The 22,263-nt window shown below is 40.7% G+C and overlaps 1 protein-coding gene across 1 annotated transcript; it reads left to right on the top strand.

The window, feature by feature from the left end:
• Positions 1-1,751: 1,751 nt before the first annotated feature.
• tdgf1 (teratocarcinoma-derived growth factor 1) lies at positions 1,752-7,683 on the top strand (the record flags this gene model as incomplete). Its single annotated transcript, XM_083930095.1, has 6 exons — positions 1,752-1,774; positions 1,892-1,947; positions 3,466-3,660; positions 5,765-5,879; positions 5,973-6,082; positions 7,574-7,683. 6 exons carry the CDS (start codon positions 1,752-1,754, stop codon positions 7,681-7,683), a joined length of 609 nt encoding a protein of 202 aa, XP_083786221.1.
• Positions 7,684-22,263: the final 14,580 nt, after the last annotated feature.

Raw genomic sequence — 22,263 nt, 5'->3', positions numbered from 1 at the left:
GGGGGTGTGAGAGAGGGGAAAGGGAGGTTTTACAAACACGAGCAATAGCAACATCTGAAGAAGAGCATGAAATATGGCGTCTTTCTGGAACTTGTATTTGGATATGTTAATCATCATCACTAACAGACAAATGCTGTCTACTGTAAAGCTATTTTATTTGTATTCACTCTCAGTATTTGTACTTGAGAAATAAAATCACACTGAGTTGATGACAGTGACTAACGTCATCTCCAGATATGGTCATTTCCCAGTCATTTTTAAAGATAAACTGAAGGATTACACGTCCTACATGTGTATGTCTACATTGTCAGAATTTTTTATACTTTAGCTTTTGTAGATAGTCTATGGTTTCATTGGACAGCTCTATATATTTCTAATAACATATCTATATAATTTTGATGACATTGCTTGTCATTTTATAGTCTTTGGAACTGCAACATTTGCTTTTTTTTTTGTATTTTAGGTGAGTTTGTTTCCCCCATGTTTTCTTATTATTATCATTTAGGTTTTAGGCGACTTTACGTTTCCATTTTTTAAATTGCCATTTATTTATATTATTTTATTTTAGGTTTCAGTGAGTTTGTTCCCTTTTTTATTATTATTTAGATTTTTTAGATTTAAGGTGAATTTGTTTTTCCCTTTATTATTATTAGTATTATTATAATAATAATATTTTTATTATTATTATTTGTATTGTTTTGGGTGAGTTATTTGTTTCATGTGCATTATTATAAAATGTGTTAAGTGTTGGGTAAGACATCCCCTTTTTCTTCCTATAATTCGTTTTCTTATTATTAGGTACATTTTGGTCCCCTTTTTATAATCATTGTTTTTTTTAGGTTTTAAGTGAGTTTATTTTATTTGTAAATGATCAGTATAAATAATGAGTCAGGTTTAAGGTGACTTTATTTTATTTTGTAAATGAACATTATTTATAATGAGTCAGGTTTTAGGTGACTTTATTTTATTTTGTAAATGAACATTATTTATAATGAGTCAGGTTTTAGGTGACTTTATTTTATTTTGTAAATGAACATTATTTATAATGAGTCAGGTTTTAGGTGACTTTATTTTATTTTGTAAATGAACATTATTTATAATGAGTCAGGTTTTAGGTGACTTTATTTTATTTTGTAAATGATCAGTATAAATAATGAGTCAGGTTTTAGGTGACTTTATTTTATTTTGTAAATGATCAGTATAAATAATGAGTCAGGTTTTAGGTGACTTTATTTTATTTTGTAAATGAACATTATTTATAATGAGTCAGGTTTAAGGTGACTCTGGTCTTGTTGATTCCACCTGAACACGTCAGACGGACGGAAACAGAGAGTGATCGGGAGTGGGCGGGGCTTCCGGAGCCCCACCTGAGAGCGGAGAGGAGGCTTCAGCAGAGACCTGACCCGCTGAGGAGACAGACCTGACCGGCCGAGGAGACAGACCTGACCGGCTGTGGAGAGAGACCTGACCGGCCGAGGAGAGAGACCTGACCCGCCAAGGAGAGAGTCACCCGCCGCTCTGCTGCCGCTCACTTCTCCCTTGGACCCGGCGGAGTTTGCATCTTCCTGACCGTGAAGCCTACCTTGGGTGGCGGCGTGGACACAGGATACTTTATCACCTTCTTCTGACTTTAGGAAACTCACTTCCCTTTTTATCCTCCTGGAAATCTTTGTGTGATACCGTTTTTCTGGGGAAGTGTTTGAGTTCCATTGATCCAGGGCAGGGCTGACTGATTGAGTTTCTTCAGTAAAATGAGCTGGACACAGCTGCTCAGGTGAGACCAGAAGACACCGATGATATGTTACCAGTAAACAACATGTTATTTTATCTTTATGACTGGAAGTCTTCCTGTTAAAGTAAATCAAGTGTTTTTCTGTCTTGTGGGTTTCAGGGTTGTGCTGTGTGCAGCGACCTGCCTCCACCCTGCTGCTGCTCTGCCTGCTGCAGGTCTGTGACACATTCATCACACGAACACACACACACTTCTCATTTATGTCAGCCTGTGCATGAGAAACAATATGAGTTTTTGATAAATATTGTCACAATTATATAGCACAGTGACGTCTATGTCTCCAACAGAGCCTCTAAACTGATCACAATGAACTGAGCACCCTGTAGGCTATGTTTCAACACCACTGGAGTCTGTGGGTCAAATTTAGTTTCCCATTCAGACTTGATAAACTTCCAAAACTCTGAGTGTTTCCAGCGCGTTCTCTCTGCCACATCAGCAGGCCGCAGCTGAGTTTGGGTTTCTGAGGCTGCGTTGGATGGCAGATGAGCAGCAGAAACATTCATTAGGCTGTATGACCTGGTATGGTCCTCTAAACACAGTCTGTACACATAGTGCTGCTGTATATGAGGGATCAACAGATATGGATTTCTTTTTAGGGCCGTGCTGATACCAATTTATGTTTCATCAGCCTTAGCCGATATTTGGAGCCGATACTACTTTTGCCCCCCCAATTTACATCATCAAAATTACACAAAGATGATAACAAATGTTAAAGAGGGCGTCTCCATCAACACAGAGCTGTGGCAGGAAAAAACAGGGAACACAGCAGCCTGCATCGGCCGATACCGGTACAGCTGAAAAACACACTTATCGGCCGATAAAATTGTCCGGCTAATGCATCGGTCTGTCAGTACTGTATATGTGCACAGGGTCAGTTTAAAGGACCATTCACCTAATGCATATTTCAGGTTTTAACTGAAGGCTGTACAGTTTAGGTCTTCGGCAGTTTATCATTTGAACAGGGTTCACACAGGTGCTTGAAATCCTTGAAAATGCTTGAATTTGAATGTTGTGTTTTCAAGGTTGAAAAGTGTTTGAATTTTGGATAAAGTGCTTGAAAATGTATCTGTGTTGCATTTCTTTCACAATAAATAGCTATAGAATATAAATTCAATTTAACAGCACAATTATATTATATTTATATTATTATATGTTAACTTTGCACTACAATTAGACTGCTTATTTATACATTGTTTATGTATATTTTTAAATTTCATTTTAAATCGCTGTTTTGATGTGTCTGTGTGTTGTTACTGTGTGCAATGCTGCTGCTGCACTGCAATTTCCCAGCATGGGATCTATCTACCACAAAACACAATTGTAGTTGTTCATGGCACAATACCGTCTCTTTTATTGGGGTAAAATGTAAATATGTTTTTGTAGAAATATGTAAATGTGACCATGTTAAACTATTTTCTGACATTTTATCGACAAAACAATTCATTAGTTGATAAAATATTGGGCAGATTAATGGACAGTAACAAAACTAACGCAGGCTTGATGCTCACTGTGTACTCATTGACTTACACGCTGTACTGACATGGAAATGTACAAAACATCCGTTTACATTTCCACAAAACAACCTGATCAAGTAGCCTGTATGGGATTTGTTGTCATTGCAGAGGGAAGGTTTTCTGGATACAATCTAAGCTTTTTCCCTTTCTCTTTCTCAGGCTGTGAGGGAGACGAGTGCAGCAGAGACCAGACCTCCTCTTTATCACCCTCTTTATCTTCTTCCGGGGTGGGGAAATCTCCGCAGCCCTCCCAGGACTTCCTGGAGCAGTTTAACCAGGTGAACTCACCAAACAGCGGGGACCGTAAACACCGCGACGCCAGCGCCGTCCTGCCCTTCATCGGCCTCACAGGCAGTAAGTTCACACATCCCTTCTGTGTGCACAGATGAGGCAGGCAGCTGTGAAAACCAGTGAAGGAGAGGCTTCCCTGCTTCACCCAGACACACAGAGAGTTTGTACACAGCAAAAAACAAACAAGCAAACTATATATTCCCAACAATAATCAGCTTGTTTCGAGATATGAGTGTGTGTGGAGACATAAAGGTTATGTTATGTAAATTGCTTTTTTTTCTAAAAGATGGAAACCAGTATTTGTTTGACTTAAATTCAAAATAGAAATGCATAAATCCGTATAAATCAATGAGCACCTTTACAAAAGAACATGAACAAACGACAACAATAGTGTGGTTCATGCAGTCTTGAAAGGTTGGAGATGCTTGAATTTGAATATACTCCTTGAAAAATGCTAATTTTCAACACTATCTAGTGTTTCATCCTCAAAATCACTCATGTAAACCAAAAGTCTTTCACTATTTGAAATAAATCCTAAGCCGCTGTCATATTTGTTAGTGTCTATTGGCGTCCTGTGCCGTGGACGCACCGGAGCAAGACTGACTGACACGGGCGCAGAGATGCAAAGGCACATGCATCACGTGCTTTTGCATTTCTGACCTCTCACAAGAGCATTTCAAAAAGCAATTTAGATGTGATGGTAAAGGCTTGGAGCATCTGGAAAGTTTTGGTTTAGGCGTCTTGGGAGTGCCTGAATCTTACTCTTAAAAAAGCTGCACGGACAATGAATGGTATTTATAAAATCTTTATGAGAATAAACAGAAATGAACCTAAAATAGTGTAAAATATCTCCATAAGAAGTTGATTTGCTCTGGGTAAACGCTGATGTTTCCACTGCACTGTCAGCCTTCACACTTTATTTTAAGAAATTAAGATTTAACGGTGTATAGGACTAAAAACAAGATTTTCCCTGCAGCATTTAAGGCAGAAAATAAAACTTTTTTATACATATATTTCATTGCCACAGTTAAGTTAGTTATTTAAAAGAAAATAAATGTATTAAATAGTACAAATTAAAAATACAAACTGCAACATAAAAAGATTCAGATAAAGGATAACGAAATAAAGAATTACAGAGAACAAAATCCAACACACAGCAAAAGTAGGCTGCTCCTGCCACACTCAACATAACAAAGCTATTTAAAGATAAATGAATGACAAAATAAAATAACACGTTCATGTGTTTCTTTATTTTGTAAATGACTTAAAGTGGTTTCACATTTCTGTGTCTTGGGACCAAACTCTCTGAAAGAGAATTTCCCAGTCCGTGAGGCCGCCGTCTGTTGGTTTTAGTGTTTTTCTGTTATTTTCAGACGTTTGCTGTCACTCTCGGTGTTTGTCTGTTGATGTGAAGCAGAGGACAGGAATGTGCTGCCAGATGAAGACTCTGCTTTATCTCACAGATACAGATACAGGCAGAGAGGCTCAACCTGAGGTCTGGGGGCCCGGCCGCGGCCTTCAGCTGCTCTCACTCTGGTTGACGATTTAAAAATCGTACAGATTTTAGTTATGACATAAAAAGCTTTCAAAGCAATCTTACAATATGCTTTACAGGTAAAAAAATAAATAAAAATCAAACAAACAACCAAAGTGATCGAAATCAGGAAGAAATAGGCAAAGAAGATAAATGGAGGAAAGTATATATTACAAAAACTTTTTTTTAAAGGAGTCTAACATCCACTGTGACCTTTGACCTCAGCACTATTGGTTGACTGTATTTAAATAAATAAATAAAATTAGACCTCATATCTGAAATATTTGCATTGGAAGCAAGGGGCACACTGGTTTAAAAGTGCAGTTAGTCTGGCACTACAGGCTGGAGTTAGAGTGAGAGGGCGTGTGTTCAGTGGTGCATTTAAAGGAAATAGATTTAGACAGGCTGTTGTCAGTTGCAACTCTAAGCCTGTGAGTGTTCTCATTTGTCCAGGTCATCGTTATCCCCAAAGCAATTTCAGTCAAAAGCAACTGGACTTGGTTATTTGTCTAGGAAGACGTTTCACCTCTCATCCAAGAGGCTTCATCAGTTCATGTACGCATCTGACCAGGCTGGGACTGGTGACTGGAAACTGCTTTGATTGCAACTCTAACATCTATTCTTTCCTTTTAGGTGCTGAGCAGAGTCGTAGCTGCTGTAAGAACGGAGGAACGTGCATCCTGGGCAGCTTCTGCGCCTGCCCTCCGTTCTTCACAGGGAGGAGCTGCGAGTACGACCAACGCGTCAGGTAAACGGGGAAATACCACTTTAAATCACTCTTTTGATTAACTTGCAGTTCACGTCTCCTTAGTTGGGTTACTCATACTCTGTCTGCCTGCAGGAGCTGTGGGTCGATCCCTCACGGTGTGTGGGTTCAGAAAGGATGCTCCTACTGTCGCTGTGGTTACGGCGTCCTGCACTGCTTCCCCCACGTCTTCCATAAAGACTGTGGTAAGATACACACACACACACACACACACAAGACATATGTCCCCTCTACATTTTCTGTAGTTGCCTGAATCACGTGATGGATTTCCATCCTTTTTAAGGTTGATTCTTTTGCCCTCCAGGCAGCCTCTGGTTTCACTTTGTGTCTATTAAAATCAAACAGCAGATACTTGAAACTCCAGGCAGTGTTTAGGGTTCGCAGGTTTTTTTCTTGTCAGCACGTGGTGATGGAGAGCAGATTGTGCTTTCTAAAACTCAGGTGCGTTCATGGACATGCACAGCCCGAGTCCCAGTGTGTTCATTCATCCCTTGAGGCAGTTGAGTTGTTGGGTTGTTGTGTGAGCAAAGGTGTGGACGACGCCTCACAGTCAGACTGCCCGTTCACACTTTTCATCCCTAACAAAATAAGCACTCAGGTGTTCACAGGAAACTCCCATTGAAACAGTGTAAACGCACCTCTGAAGGACCACCAGCCCCACCTACTCATTTACAATTCAAGGCTTTTTTTTTCTTTGAAGGTAAAAAAACAAAAATTGTGGAGTCAGGGTAGGGGGAAGAAAAAGTTCACAACTCAAGGTGTAGATTTCTGAGAAAAAAAGATACTTCAAAGATTAAAATACTAAAACTGCAAGAAAAACAAAAGAAAATTCTCTTAGATTTATGCCACGAATGCTTAGGAGACACTGATCTACTTTTTTTTTTTTTTTACATTTTCAGAGATTTTATAGACCATATTTTATAGACAACTAGCACAAGCAATTGAAAATAAAGATAAACTTTAGTTGCAATCTTTGGAAGGTGACCGCTTAACTATTTATAACTTCATTATCTCTGAGAATATTGAAGTTTTTTCTTGTAAATGTCGCGCGGGGCTGGAGCCGATCCCAGCTGACATTGGACGTGAGGCGGGGTCCACCCTGGACAGGACACCGGTCTATCACAGGACACATAGATGTTCCTTATAATTTACCACTTTAATCTCAGAAGATAGCAAAGTTTTTTTCCTGTAAATTTACGATTTTAATCTCAGAAACTCAGTTTTCTCAGAATATTACCCCCGTCTCCCCAGCTCCGTAATTTTCTTTTACCTTACAATGGCCATAATAAGCTGTGGTACTTCCCAGTGAAAACCATGTAACTCAGGAACTAAAGGAGCCCACGTTATCATGACATAAAAGAATCCCCAACGAGATGAAGTGAAGAATCGCTGCAGCAAAAGGAAACAGATGCAGTGTAAATAAGTAGCATTAAAAACCGTGCGTACTATACAAATGACGTGTATCTACTATATTCACACTGAAGCACTGATGAGCAAAAAGGTAGTAAATACTGTAAACAGCATAAAATAGTAAACACAAAGTGTGTATTGAGACAGAACAATGTTTTAAAGGGATGAAATGAGGAAAATAACATGATAATAATAATAAACATAACAACAACAATAAAAATAACAATAATAATAATAATTTGTTTTTTTTGTCTTTCTCTTCCAAGATGACTCAGAGGAGGAGGTGAGCTGGTATCGTTCGTCAGCTGTCAGGACAGTCCGGCCCGGCTGTTTCCTGTGTCTGACGCTGCTCCTTCTCCTGCTTCTGCTCCTCTGATGGGGTTTTTTCTTTTTTTTTTAAATGTATGCTGGCCACCATCACCAGGATTCGTGTGAAACACTGAGCTGTGGACTATGATAATGTATGCTGGCCACCATCACCAGGATTCGTGTGAAACACTGAGCTGTGGACTATGATTTCTCAAGGTGCTTCTTCACGACTCAAGATCTGTTTCCAAACCCTATCAGAGCTTTAAAAGCTTTAAAAAATATTTATTGTATTTTGTCCCGTAAACTGTAAATTAGGAGTTCTTTCTTGAGTGAAGACGTGCTACTTCTAAGTGTCGTTTAAAACAGATTATCTAAGTAGAGTTAAGAATTCTGCAATGTTGTGGTTTATGTGGATGCACGGGAGGTCTTCTGCACTAAAATGAGCTGTTCAGGCTCCAACACCTTCGGATGATGGATCTATGAAATGTGTGGGGATCTTTTTGAGGATTTGAACGTGCCACTGGACCAACAATTCCATTCAATAAACTCTAAGGGCGCACTCACACTGTCCCCCCCTCCCTCTCCCCCCGCGGCCCAGGCCCGTTTGTACTCAAACTGCCTGGGCCTCGGCGAATGCTTCTTGCTGCCTATACGTCATCAAGCCGTAACACGTCACACGCATTGATGAAATCATCGCGATGCGTGGCTTTGTTTCCAAATCTTTCCAGAGACCTCAGAGTTTTTGTGCGTCTCCTCCGACAGTTTTTGAATATTTTCATCGACCAAATCTGCAGTTAACACTCCACCTCTGCATCACACCAACGTGAACCTTTCACCGCCATTGTTTGAAATGTCCGCACATGGTCCCTCCTTCTTTTTTTCTATGTCCCAACAGGCGCACATAAAATGGCGTCAGAACCGCCATAGGCCTCGTGCTCGTACACGTGCAAACGTGCTTTACAAAAGCCCACCTCTTTAGCCGTGAAACCTGTTTGGGCACGGTACAGAAGGACAATGCGAGTGCGCCCTAAGTTGACGTGAAACACGGAAAACAGCTGCATTTGTACTAATTTCAGTTCTCCCTTTGCAGTTCCTCTTGTTTTTTCAGAAACAAGTAAATATCTCTAAAACGGATCACTCTACTGTCAGATGTGAACATTTAGGCTTCAGTGCAGTACAGCTTTGTAACTCGTCAGCTTAATTCATGCTCAGCCTCTTACAAACCTCTGAAGTGAAACAGCAGTTTAACAGTGAAGCCTGCGTCTGCTTTTTAAAAACCTCTCCTTCCGATGGAAGGTCGTCTGTGTCCGCGGTGTCTTGAAGAACAAAGTGTATATGAAGGAAGCTGTACATAAGATTTTTATGAAAGTATGTTTTTTTGTGATTTTATGTTCTGTAGCTAAATGTGATTTTTTTTTCTCTGTAAAAGAAGACAAAGAGTTTCTCGTTTAAACTTTTTGTCTTCTGTCTGTTTGCACAAACTGTGACATTTTGTCCTTTGACTATAAACGTGTATTGATTACGTGTTTGGGAAATTGTTCCGTGGCATGAGTTTTTTGTGTTTGTGTTGAGAAAATCTCTGGAAAAACCCATACTTAAATCATTAAAACAAACGTGACACCGGAATAACACGGAAGTAAAGTTTTTGATATAAAAAAACAGAAAGTCTTATATCTTCTAACATTAAAACCAATGTTTAATTTAGGAACAGGATCTTCTCTTACATTTTTCCGCGTGTTATCAGTACTGTAGGTATTTCCGGTGGGAGATCTCCCTGTCTCTTATCTCCACAGTTTATTGATGAGGCGTGTATTGATTATCAGCTGCTCTCTTATCTTAAACAAACACATCGGCTGTTGTTCTGCAGTCTGTTGGCCTGTCGACTGCTACAGCTCGCTGCTCTAAAATTAACTGGCAGAAAAGAAGTCATTTGTTGAAATGAAGGAGCCTGAAAGGATCATTTGTTTTTCTGCTGTAGCTTGTCCAGTTCGCTAACACTGTGCTGACGAATCAACATGGTGGCATCGTTAAAAAGAAATCTGACGGTCAAGAAAAGACCGTCTGAAATGATCAGAGGTTTTTACGAGGGGCAAAACTAGAATAATCTGAGCCTAACACAATGAACTGGATTTGTACAAAACAACACTTAGTATTTGAGGTGTGGAACTAGAAGAAGAAGAATTATTACTTTATTAATCCTGCAAGGGGAAATTCAATTTTTTCGCTCTGTTATTATTCAGGTTACACACACACAGGCCCGAAATACACACACATGCACAGACAGGACCTATATACATGCAATTATGGAGAGATGTTAGAGCGAGGGGGCTGCCAATGGCTCAGCGACCCGAGCAGCTGGGGGTTCGGTGCCTTGCTCAACAGCACCTTGGCAGTGCCCAGGAGATGAACTGGCACCTCTCCAGCCACCAGTCCACGCTCCATTCATGGTCCACACAGGGACTCGAATCGGCGACCCTACGGTTCCCAGCTGAGTGGTGGTGTGGTGTAGTGCTATTTTTTATTACGCATGAAATGTTCCACCTTTTCTAAAGTGAGTCAGTCACCTCTGCTCCTACTGTGAAGTCTACATAGGCCTAATATGAGTCAACTGTATAAAGGCCTTTACACCAGGGCTTTACATCTTTTTTGTACGATTTATTTGCACTTCAATATTTTTTTTAGAACTGTCTTTATGAGAACTTAAATATTACACTTTTTTGTTTTTTCGATGCCTCAACCAATCAAATCAAACCAACCAACAACCAAGAATAAGGATTATAAGACAACAACACAGAAGTCTGCTACTAGACCTTATACATCCGCGGATCACTCCTTCCTTCTTACCATCCATCCATCCACCCTGCCATTCATCCATCCATCCATCCATCCATCCATCCATCCATCCATCCATCCATCCACCCATCCATCCACCCATCCATCCATCCATCCATCCATCCATCTTCACGAGTGGACTTCGTGAATCAATCGAGCCACCTTAAATGTCAAAATGATGACAACTATTTGTTTTTATCATCTTTCTTGAATGACACACACTTTAATAATGGTCAGATCTTGAAGTGCTCAAAGAAACTGTATGAATGTCACCCAGATTATTCAAACTGCAACTATTCTGTATTTCTCACTTGGAGGAAAGGGTGCATATTTATGCATTGAAATTATGTATCTGGATGTTTTGATTCTGAATTTAACTCTTTACTTTTCAGTGTTCATAAATTCAACATTAAATAATTCAACATTAAAAATTCAAGGTTACAAAATTCAATATTCCAAATTCATAATTTCAATGCGTAAATCCGGTGACAAAGTTTTTGAAATGTTGAGGTGAATTTCCAGCAGCAGCCATTTTCAGATTGTCGGTTGTTTTATTTATTTATTCTACACGCATCCTGGAAAAAAAGGAGGAAAAAAAAGCAGAATTATAAAATAAATAAAAAAACTAGCAATAAAGATAATAAAGACAAACTCAATGGTCTCCAAGAACAACCGGACCGATGGGGACAAAAATGGGCAAATCTCCACTAAAAGCAATAAGACAGGATTGAGAAACCTCCCACTGGTCTGTCCTCACCGCTACAGAGCCATCACCAACCCCCAATCTCTCTAAATTTTTTTAATATCTTCAAGTCGTGTTTTATTTTTTTACTGTGTTTACAATCAGTCCTTCTAAAATAATAATAATAAACGTTTAATGAATCTTTTAAATTGGTGGATATTTAATGAATCCACACCATCATCAATAGTTTAACAGAATAATGCGATTGGTGCAACTGTTTGTCTCTATAACATCACAAAGTATAATAGAAATGAGATCCAGTTTAAAACGTATTCTCAGTGAATTACACATCAGTTGCACCTCCCTCCAAAAAGCAGAGACAAAAAGACAAAGCCAGAAAAGATTTAGAGTTGACTCAGATTCAGCCGAATAAAAACGACATTTATCCCAAGCAGTAATTCCCAAAATCTTTAACATTTCCCTTTTAGACAGAACATTTTAAATTATTTTTAATTGTTAGGATCCTTAAAAAAGTGTCAATTGTTATTTTATATATTAACTCAAAAATATGTATCCATGGTAAAGGGCAATCAACAGTATCCTTATGTACGAAATGGAATAATTTGAACAGATTTTAATCTTCAATAAAAGTTTGTAATCATTCTGCTTAACTTAATGCCTTTTAACCACCTTGTGTTTCTTGTAAACGATTTGTTGTTTTTTTGCGAGTGACTTCTTCTAACTTTCTAACTTTTCCCAGGTTTAAGAGCTGCTTTTATCCTGAAGAGCTTTTATCAACAAAAAGTGGGGTTTAATCCCACCGTAATCACTGTAATCTCTCCTTTGTTATCCAACAATCCCTTATAATGACTTGTTTAAAGCCAGCTCTGATTGGACAGATAACGTCTTTAAAGAATAACCTGAACATGTGATTGAAACCTGCACAGTGTCTGCTGGGACTGAATGTTCTGTTTGTCGATCTCCTCCAGAGGAGGATAAAGGAACTGGGGGAGATTTGCGGAGCTGCAGGTGGAGACGGAGGAGCTTCTGGAGGCTGAGCGGAGCAGCAGCAGCAGGGGATCAGGGCGGATTTAACAGGATTAATGGGGATGTGAGTAAGAGGAAAAGGTAAATGACTTTATCCCACGTTTCCACATCCTTTTGTGATTTTAGCGTCAAGCTCTTCTTCACACGCTTCAGTGCTCAACTTTGGTCACGCTAACGAACCCAGAGAGAGAAAGCATGACATTCCATCGTCAGGCATCTGCTGCAGCTCAGAGAGGTGAAATACAGCGAAGTTACAGTGACGAGCAAAGCAAATAAACTGGAAGAGAGAGTGGAGAGATAAATATAATGAGGGGGGAACTGTGTGTGTGTGTATGTGTGTGTGTGTTTTCTTATCTCCCCAGGTTCCTCAAACGTCACTTACTGATAGCAGCAACCAGAGAGAACACACTGATATCTGTCAGTAACGCACCCACACACATACACACACACGCACGCACGCACGCACGCACGCACGCACGCACGCACGCACGCACGCACGCACGCACGCACGCACGCACACACGCACACACACACACACACACACACACACACACACACACACACACACACACACACACACACACACAGATAAACAAACACACACAAACAAACCCACACATGACACACACACACACACACACACAGAGACACAGACAAACACACAGACAAACACACACACGCACACACATACACATACACACACACACACACACAGCACACACACACACAAACAAACACACACACGCACACACACACACACACACACACACGCACACACACACACAGCACACAGACAAACAAACACACACACACACACACACACACACACACACACACACACACACACACACACACACACACACACACACACACAGACACACACACAGACAAATACACACAGACAAACACATACACACACACAGACAAACACGCACACACACACACACACACACACAGACAAATACACACACACACACACACACACACACAGACAAATACACACACACACACACACACACACACAGACAAATACACACACACACACACACACACACACACACACACACACACACACACACACACACACACACACACACACACACACACACACACACACACACACACACACACACACACACACACAGGTTGCACACTGAAACACCAGACATCTGGACACATTCTGCAGAGTAACGTCCAATTTCCATTAGTTACAGTTACGAATAATATGATAATGCATAAATGTTACTGAGGGACTTAGGAACAGTCTCAACTCCTAAATAATGGAAGAGAACTCCAGAGGTCACCTAACACAGGTAAGAGTCACTAGCAGAGACAGAGGACACACGCTTTCCAACAGAGTATTGGAAAGGTATGATACATTAAACGATACAAGCTATGTCCCCATCCCCACACAACACAGATATATTTTAGAGGAACTCCACAGATGGTTATCACCCCAAATGGTTCAAGTGCCCTTCTTTCAAAATTTACTTTGGGATTTTTGCATACTTCATTTTGACTTACTATTTATTTTAACTAAGAATGTTTTGACACAAGTCAAAGTTTAGAATCATTATTTGAGATTTGATAGATCTGATCCAATTTAAAACCTGAAAACAGACATGTACCAAGTTATATCTGTCCTCTGTGGGGGACATTGCTTATTTTATTGCTATTGCTTAGTTGTTCTCCTCCTTCACTTCCCCTCAGCCTTTTGGGAGCAGCACACATCACACAGAGGTCACTCAGAGAGCTGAGGGGACTTGTTCTGGGGAGGGGTGGGGGATGAAATGGAACTCACCTGCCCTTGTTCTTCCTTCAGCCCAAACTGTGACGGATCCACCCCCAGGTGCAGGTTTAGAGCTCTACTGCTTGTTACTAATAATCAGAACCACCTTTGGACTCATTTGAATGAGATGAAGGTGTTTTCTGTGGATGATTGTAATATGTCTACGGTTTGCACTTTGTAAACAGCTGCATCATCTTTGATTCAGAAACTTCTGTTTGTGTAAGATTGCAAAACCACATTTTCCCATGCGTTTACAGATAATGTTTAGAAGAGATCAGACAAGTCATGTGTATGTGTGTGTGTGTATATACGTATATGTATATATGTTCAAATAAACTAAGTAGGATAAATAGATTTACTGCAATCTGTCACTTTTCAGTAAAATATAAAGCTATAAATCAGATTTTCTTAATAAACTATCTGCTAAACAGGTGAACAACCCACACATGTAAGAATACAGACTTATATTAAGACTCTGGGTGGGCGATTTTATTGATTTAATATTCTTAGCTTCAACAAACTGCTTCACCTGCTTTGCAGTGTGACAGGGGACATTGTCTTGCATGGAAATTGCAGCTGATTGGGAGACAGTTGCAGTGAAGGTGTTGCATGTTGCTGAAGGAGGTTCACATGAACATTTGCATTCACCCTGACATGTATCTGCACAAGAGGCCCAACTCCTGCTGCAGAAAACATCCCCAAACCATGAAACTTACTCCTCCTCTTTAACTGACTTCTTTACACACTTTGGGTTCAGTCTTTCCCCAGTCCTACGCCCAACATAATGTTTCCATCAGACCCAAATAAACTGAACGTCTTCTCATCACTGAAGTCACTCTGGACCAGTTCTCCTCTGTCCACACAACATGCTCCTCAGCAAAGGCAAGTCTAGCCTTTTTATTCTTTCTGCTGATGAGAGGTTTGGTCACTGCAGAGTGGGCTTTCACTCCAAATTGTCTTAAATGATGAGACACTGTGTGCAGAGACAGATCCCTTTCCTGTTCAGCACTGAACTGGAGACCAACTCCAGCTGCAGAGTTGAACTGATACCCCATCTAGAGTCTTCTCATAATCCTGTCCTCTCGTGCACTTGTTTTACGTGGACGACCGGCCTTTTTGAGGGACTTAAATGAATCTGTGTCCTTGTAAAGCTTCAATCTTCTTGAAATCACAGACTGTGAACGCCCAACCTCTCTCTGATGGCTGAGAGGGTCATCCCTTTGGCCTTCATCTGGACAACCTGCTGTCTCAGGGTTTCAGTCTCCTTAGAGCAGCTGCCATCTTACAAAGGAACCAGGAGAGCTGCAGAGAAATAGGGTGTGTCCAACAATGAAGTCTATGTCACTAGGTGCAGATTAACACCAATAACTAGGAGGATCTGAAAGTCTTTGATTTTGAATTTTGATCACTGCTTTTTTGCCTTGGTTTTCTTTAAAAACATGCTAATAACAGCAGATATTCTATCAAATTATGAACGTTAAAAAATAACAGTATCTCGGAATAAATCAAGAATTAATACTTTGTTCTTGATCTCCACTGTATAACAATATAATATTAATAATAATAATATTCATAATAATGATAATAATACATTGTATTTATGTAGCACTTTTCAAGAGACTCGAAGTCAGTGGCAGTAATGGACGTAAAACTCACCACTAAAGAAGAACAATATGCAAAAATAAAGCAACTTTTTGTCATCATTAAAAATCTTCATTATCTGACACGCTTTTCAGTTTCAGTTCTCTATAAATAATATCTTATCATAAGTCTGTATTCTTACATGTGTGGACTGTTCACCTGTTTATCAGATAGTTTCTGAAGAAAATTTCATTGATCGCTTCAAATTTTACTGAAAAATTACAGGTTGCAGTAAATATTTAGGGTGCACTCACACTGTCCTTCCGCACCGGGCCAAAACAGGTTTTTTTAGGTAGAGCCTAGTTCTTTTGACCAGTGTGAGTGCAACCGCTCTGCACCTAGCTGCGGCCAGTTGGCTGTCCACAGCCCGTTTGAGAGAAGTGGGCTTCTCTCAAACAGTGTTTGCACACGTACGAGCATGAGCACGACGCCTATGTCGTCATTTCCTGTGCGCCTGTTCGGACATAGAAAAAAAAAAAAGACGGGCCATGCGCGGACATTTAACAACAATGGTGGCGAAAGGTTCACGTTAGTGTGATGCGGAGGTGGAGTGTTTACTGCAGATTTGGTCGATGAAAAGATTTAAAAACAGTCGACAAGACGTACAAAAACTCAGAGGTCTATGGAAGGATTTGTAAACATAGCAACGCATCGTGATGACGTCATCAATGCGCGTGACGTGTTACGGCGTGATAACGTATGGACAGGCAAGAAGCATTTGCGGCCGTTAAATCTCGTACATGTGCAGTCGTGCTTTACTAAAGCCCACTTTTGTCAACAGGCCCTCTGCTGGGAAGCGTACCGCACTTAAGCACAGAACAGTTGTACTCACAGGTCAAACAAACTAGACTTTAGCTGTGAATCATGCTTGGGCACAGTACGCATGGATAATGTGAGTAAACCCTTAATGACTCAAAATAGCAACCAAATTATAAGTTTCAGCATTTATAAGCCTGGTTACCAACCTAGAAACCACTTCTGTTAGTTAATTAGACAGCGCTGACAAACTATCTAACGCAATAACAAAACTTAAATTTAACCTTCTCCCTGACTCTCCACCTGGTATTTATAGCTATGGTCACTACACAGTGGAGGGCACAATATACACTTTACAATAATCATTAAAACATATTTACCCCCGCCCTCAGTGGAAAGGTCCTTTAATAACATCCTGTTTTATCAACCAGCTCACACAGACACTACTGGCAGCTGTTTTAATCTCTGACCAGCTGTTTAGATGAAAGATAAAAGTAGATCAAAGTAATTGGTGTGTGTGTGTGTGTGTGTGTGTGTGTGTGTGTGTGTGTGTACGTGCTTGTGTGAGTGCACGTGGGTGCATGTGTGCATGTGACATGATATCAAAGTTTTGTCATGCCTTCCATCTGACTCGCCCGTTGAGGGATTTTGTCAGCAGCCGTATGAAGCCGCGCATTGATACGTAATTCAAACACACACACACACACACACACACACACACACACACACACACACACACACACACACACACACACACACACACACACACACACACACACACACACACACACACACACACACACACACACACACACACACACACACACACACACACACTAGAATACACAATGATGTAATCAGCCACACATGTAAAAGGATTGGTGTGACACATGATAAACACATTTAGATCTACTGCGTAGCTCAGTTATGGATATACAGAAATCATCATTTGATATTTTGTTTGCAGATTTAGTGGAACCTTACAGGAGGCGACTTCCTGCTGACTATGAATTGAAATAAAAATGACTGAAAATGAATTACTTACCTGCCTCAGTTTTGTGTAAAAGTAGTAGAAAAATATTTTTTTGTCATTGTTGTTTTGAGTGAGGTATCAATAACTAATTTGAAATCTGGTGTCCACAAACATTTGAATGTATTTTTAATAATTCAGCTTTTGTCTGAATAGTGTGTGTTCCATCTGTTTTTAACACCTGGTGCTCATGGGGGAATTGTTGGGTCACTGTAAATCATAGAGAGTGGTCCAGACCTACTTGTGTCTTTAGATAACTTGTGTTATGATTTAAAACTATAAATAACATTGAATTGATCTGCAGGGAAGCCAAAATGATCAAGTCAACATACAGTTATGAGACACTAAAGAATCATTTTCTCTTAATATAAATAACATTTGATTTTTACAGTCTTATATTTCAAACATTTGTTTTGATTTTCTGGGAATGGGCAACATGTCATTGCTATGATATTAGACTATATTGCTATTAGGGCATATTAGTAGCTCTGGGAACACACTGGTGTGACACAACTGTGACATTAACAGACAGCTTAACTCGAGCAGCTGTGGTGTTAATGAGAGAGAGAGAGAGAGAGAGAGAGAGAGAGAGAGAGAGAGAGAGAGAGACAGAGAGAGGGAGACACACACACACATACACACACACACACACACACACGCATGCACACACAGACACACACACACAAACACACACACACACACACACACACACACACACACGGGCTGGCCCGGATGCTCGGCTTCTGCATGATGATTGGATGAGCTGTCTGAGGCGGAATCCTTTTTTGATTGACAGCTAAATGTGCGAATCAGCGATCTTGAAGAATAAACATCCAGCGGAGATTTTTCCAAGTTTTTCATTCTGTTGTTCTGTACTGATCCGGAGACTTTACCGATCACCAGAGACTTTGTCTTTGTTGAAAACGACTAGCGTTGTGTTTGGAGACTCTGTTCTGACACTCTGTGGTTTCTTTCCCCAACGAGCAGCGGCAGCTGTGGAGCTTCTCCCCCGTCACGATCACTCACAGGCGGTCACACTTCACAGCAGCCCGGCCTAGCAGCTCCAGCTGGACCAAGGCTGTTCAAGCAGCCTAGCTCTGCTGCCATTGAGAGGACACTGGTCAAGTCCCTGGAAAAGACGTCTAGTTGGTACGACAAGATCACAGATCTTTTAAAAAAAAAAACGGAACAAACAGTAGAATTTACATATAAATAAACTAATACATTCATGATGTAGGCTGGAAAAATGAGCTTCCCCTCCTTGAAAGACCAGCAGCCGCCGCTTACGCAGCCTAGTTTATTCACTCAAAGCCAGTTGATGGAAACACACCTGATTAAAATTTCTTTTTGACATTTCAAAATTTCAATAAAAATTTGATTGGAAACAGCTACTGAATCCCATTCTCAAACATAACTGACAGAAAGGCAACCCTGGCTAGTCTGAAAGGATTAAAACAGTTCTTTTACATTAACATTCCCTCACTATGTGGACATTGTTTAAACTTATCACACACTTACTTTTGCTCTCTCTATCTCACTTTTAACCAAACACACACACACACACACACACACACACACACATACACTTTATAAAGACGACTAAGCTGTGGTTAAGATCTGGGTGTCATTTGGTTAGGCCATGTGACATGTGTCTTTATCTACAGTACTGTATGTGTGCGTGCGTATATGTGTGTGTAATAATACTATTATAACTGTGGATATAGCAACAGAATAATCAAAACGTCTTTTTAAAACAGAGACCTTTATTCTTTTATTTTAATTTCTTTTTTTCATTTTTTTTTTTTACAACTTTTTGATTTAATTAACTATTGTTGTTCACATTTTATCCTTTCTTTGTCATTGGAAATAAAACAAATATATATATATATATATATATATATATATATATATATATATCCGAACAGGTCGCAAGTGGAGAGCAGAGCTAGCAGTAGACCAGGCTATCAGCAGGCTGAAACACCAAGAGATTGTCGGCAGGACACAGTCAGGGAGAACTGGCCTGGGGTGGGGGACTGCCCCAAAGATGTGGTCCAAAGCTACAAGGAAGGAGAAGAAAGACCTAGTGATCTCCGAGGTGGTAAGGACAGAGGAGGAGAGCTATCAAATCAAAGCCCTTAGCCAAAGTCAACAAGGACGCTGGACGGCCTGGGAAGGAGTAATACGCAGGACCGTAGGTTGGGCCGATATGTGGAAGATCCCTCAAGCCAGACTGAGCTTCCTCATAAGGTCCACCTACGACACCCTCCCAAACCCCAGCAACCTTTGTCTTTAGTATGGCTCAGAGGAGAGCTGCCAACTCTGCAATGCTCCAAGTCCGAGCCTGCAGCACATCCTGTCAGGCTGCAAAACAGCTCTGACCCAGGGTCGGTACAGGTGGCGTCATGACCGAGTCCTGCGGAAGCTGGCGGAGATCCTGGAGGTACGTAGGGCTGAAGCTGCCAAAGAGCACCGATCACCAACACCAAGGCCACCGATCCACTTTGTCAGAGAGGGAGGAGGGCCCACCAACATCAAGCAGCCACAGAGATCATCCCTGTCAGGTAGTTGTGAGTGGAACCTGAGAGTGGACCTCGATCGGCAGCTCAGGTTTCCAACAGAGATCACCACATCTAACCATCGACCGGACATCATTCTCTGGTCTTTCACAGCCCGGGCAGTGATCTTGGCTGAGCTCACTGTCCCGTGGGAAGGAGGAATGGAAGCAGCCTTTGAGAGAAAAAAAGACCGCTACCTCGACCTCACAGCCGAATGTAGAGAGGCTGGGTGGTCAGCTGTCTGCTACCCGGTGGAAGTCGGCTGTAGGGGGTTCGTGGGAGCATCCATCCAGCGCTTCCTGAAAAACATGGGGGTCACCGGCCCCAAACTCAGAAAGGCTCTGAAAGACCTAGCTGATGAGGCTGAGCAGGGAAGCTTCTGGCTTTGGCTAAGAAGGAAGGACCAGGCATGGGGAAAACAAGGGTCCTAGGGTTAGCTGCAGGGGGCGGCAGGGAGACGTCCTTGCCGTTGCTCCACCACCGTGAGATGTCCTGGGATTAATGGAGCGAAACATCAATGAAGGGTGGCTCCCGGCTGATGACCCTGCAGCTACCCGCAATGGCACCGTCGGAGGTGCGACAAGCAGAAATGCTTAGCAGGCAGTCACTTGCCTGTGCTACCATCTTTATATATATATATATATATATATATATATATATATATATATATAAATATATATATACAGTATACAGCATGTAATATTACTGATGTTAAGTCCATCAACTTTAAGCTAACAGTGTGACATTTTAGGCTCTTGGAGTAATGGCTAATATCTCTGGCTTTCTGGTGTAGCCAGCAGATATCCCACGGTGATCATTTGTTGACGATCCAATTAGCAACTTCAGACCTGAGAATGGAGTTGGACAAATAAGAACAAAAAGCTCATGAAAAGCTGTTCCAAGATTTCGGACACATTTCAGCCAATGCGGGCCAAATTCTTTTGCTCTCCACAGGCACAGTTAACTGCATACAACCAAGCCTGCTCAAACATGACTGATCATGTACAAAGAGACTATAAATGGAAACCAGATCACTTAATCTTGACCCGTTGCCTACAGATTCTGCAGAATGCAGTCAAGGATTCACTCTGGAGTTACACATTTGAAACTACAATGAATCAGCCATAAAGGAGAAGAAGAAACAAAGAAAAAACTAGACCTGCAAGCAGGGGTCCAAGTTCCCCGCACAACTTGGGCCCAGTGATCTGAAGAAGTGGTGCAATATATGATATTTGAAAAAGTAGATTTTGCATTTGTTAACACATTTCTCAACTTTCCATAAAAAAACCCAGTTTGTGGTCAGTTTTGTGTTAATCGGAAGTACAGTTCTAGTCAAACCTCAAGGACCTTCAGCCTCTCTACATGGGGAGAATACTCTAACCACTATGCCAACGGCCGCCCTGTGCGCCAGACTTTGAAGACAATTTAAGGTAGTGGCCAAACAGTGGAATTCGAACTTTTGTGATGTTATGGAGCCCAAAAACACTTTTCTCCATTGACTTCCATGGCAAAAGAGACGTCTGTAGTGAAATGACTCGTTATACCAGAATTTGATCCATTCAGCCTGATAGCATTTAGAAAGTCTACACAGCACACACAATTTGAAAGTGTTAAACAGGTAACACTTTTACCTAACACTAGTGTGTAGTGTCAAAAGTTAACACTATCAGTGTGTTTCTTTAACAATGAACACTGTGAGAGTGTTATATAGAACTCAACATATCAACTGTAAAAGATTTCTTTCATTTTAAAAACAATACTGTTATGTATCACGTGTATACTCAATTCAGCAAATTATGTTTATTCATTGACACACTTGTGCAAAAGGAACATTAATGCACCCTTCAAAACATAGCATACAACGATAATGTTAGCCTTCACATGGGACTTTGTCACGATCACAGTTTATGGCCATGGTGCAGACAGACATATAAATACTACTGCATAGAAAGTATTATTAAATAGACATGCTTTGTTTCATTTACTTACACACAGATACTCGGCAGAGTCACACGAAGCAAAAAGGAAGTTAGTCCCTAACCCCCGCTGGATTCGCCCTGCTCTTTAGGCAAACACATCACACAACACAAACGCTTAACAGAGTTGATTAGATTTAACTCACTGGATTAACACCAACTCTTTTGAGGAACTTACTCTCACATAGTTGAATTAGACTGAACAAGTGTTGAATTGACATTCTATTTTTAACACCAACACTGGAAAACCTTTGATTTTGCTGTGTAGAAGAGCCGCACAATTAAATAATTTAATTTCCTTTCAAGTAACCCGGAGCGATAAAGCTGGGAGAAGTCTTT

This window comes from Echiichthys vipera (genome assembly GCF_963691815.1).
Source record: "Echiichthys vipera genome assembly, chromosome: 16".
NCBI classification, from domain to species: Eukaryota; Metazoa; Chordata; class Actinopteri; order Perciformes; family Trachinidae; genus Echiichthys; species Echiichthys vipera.
This window is presented reverse-complemented; position numbering and strand designations above follow the sequence as displayed.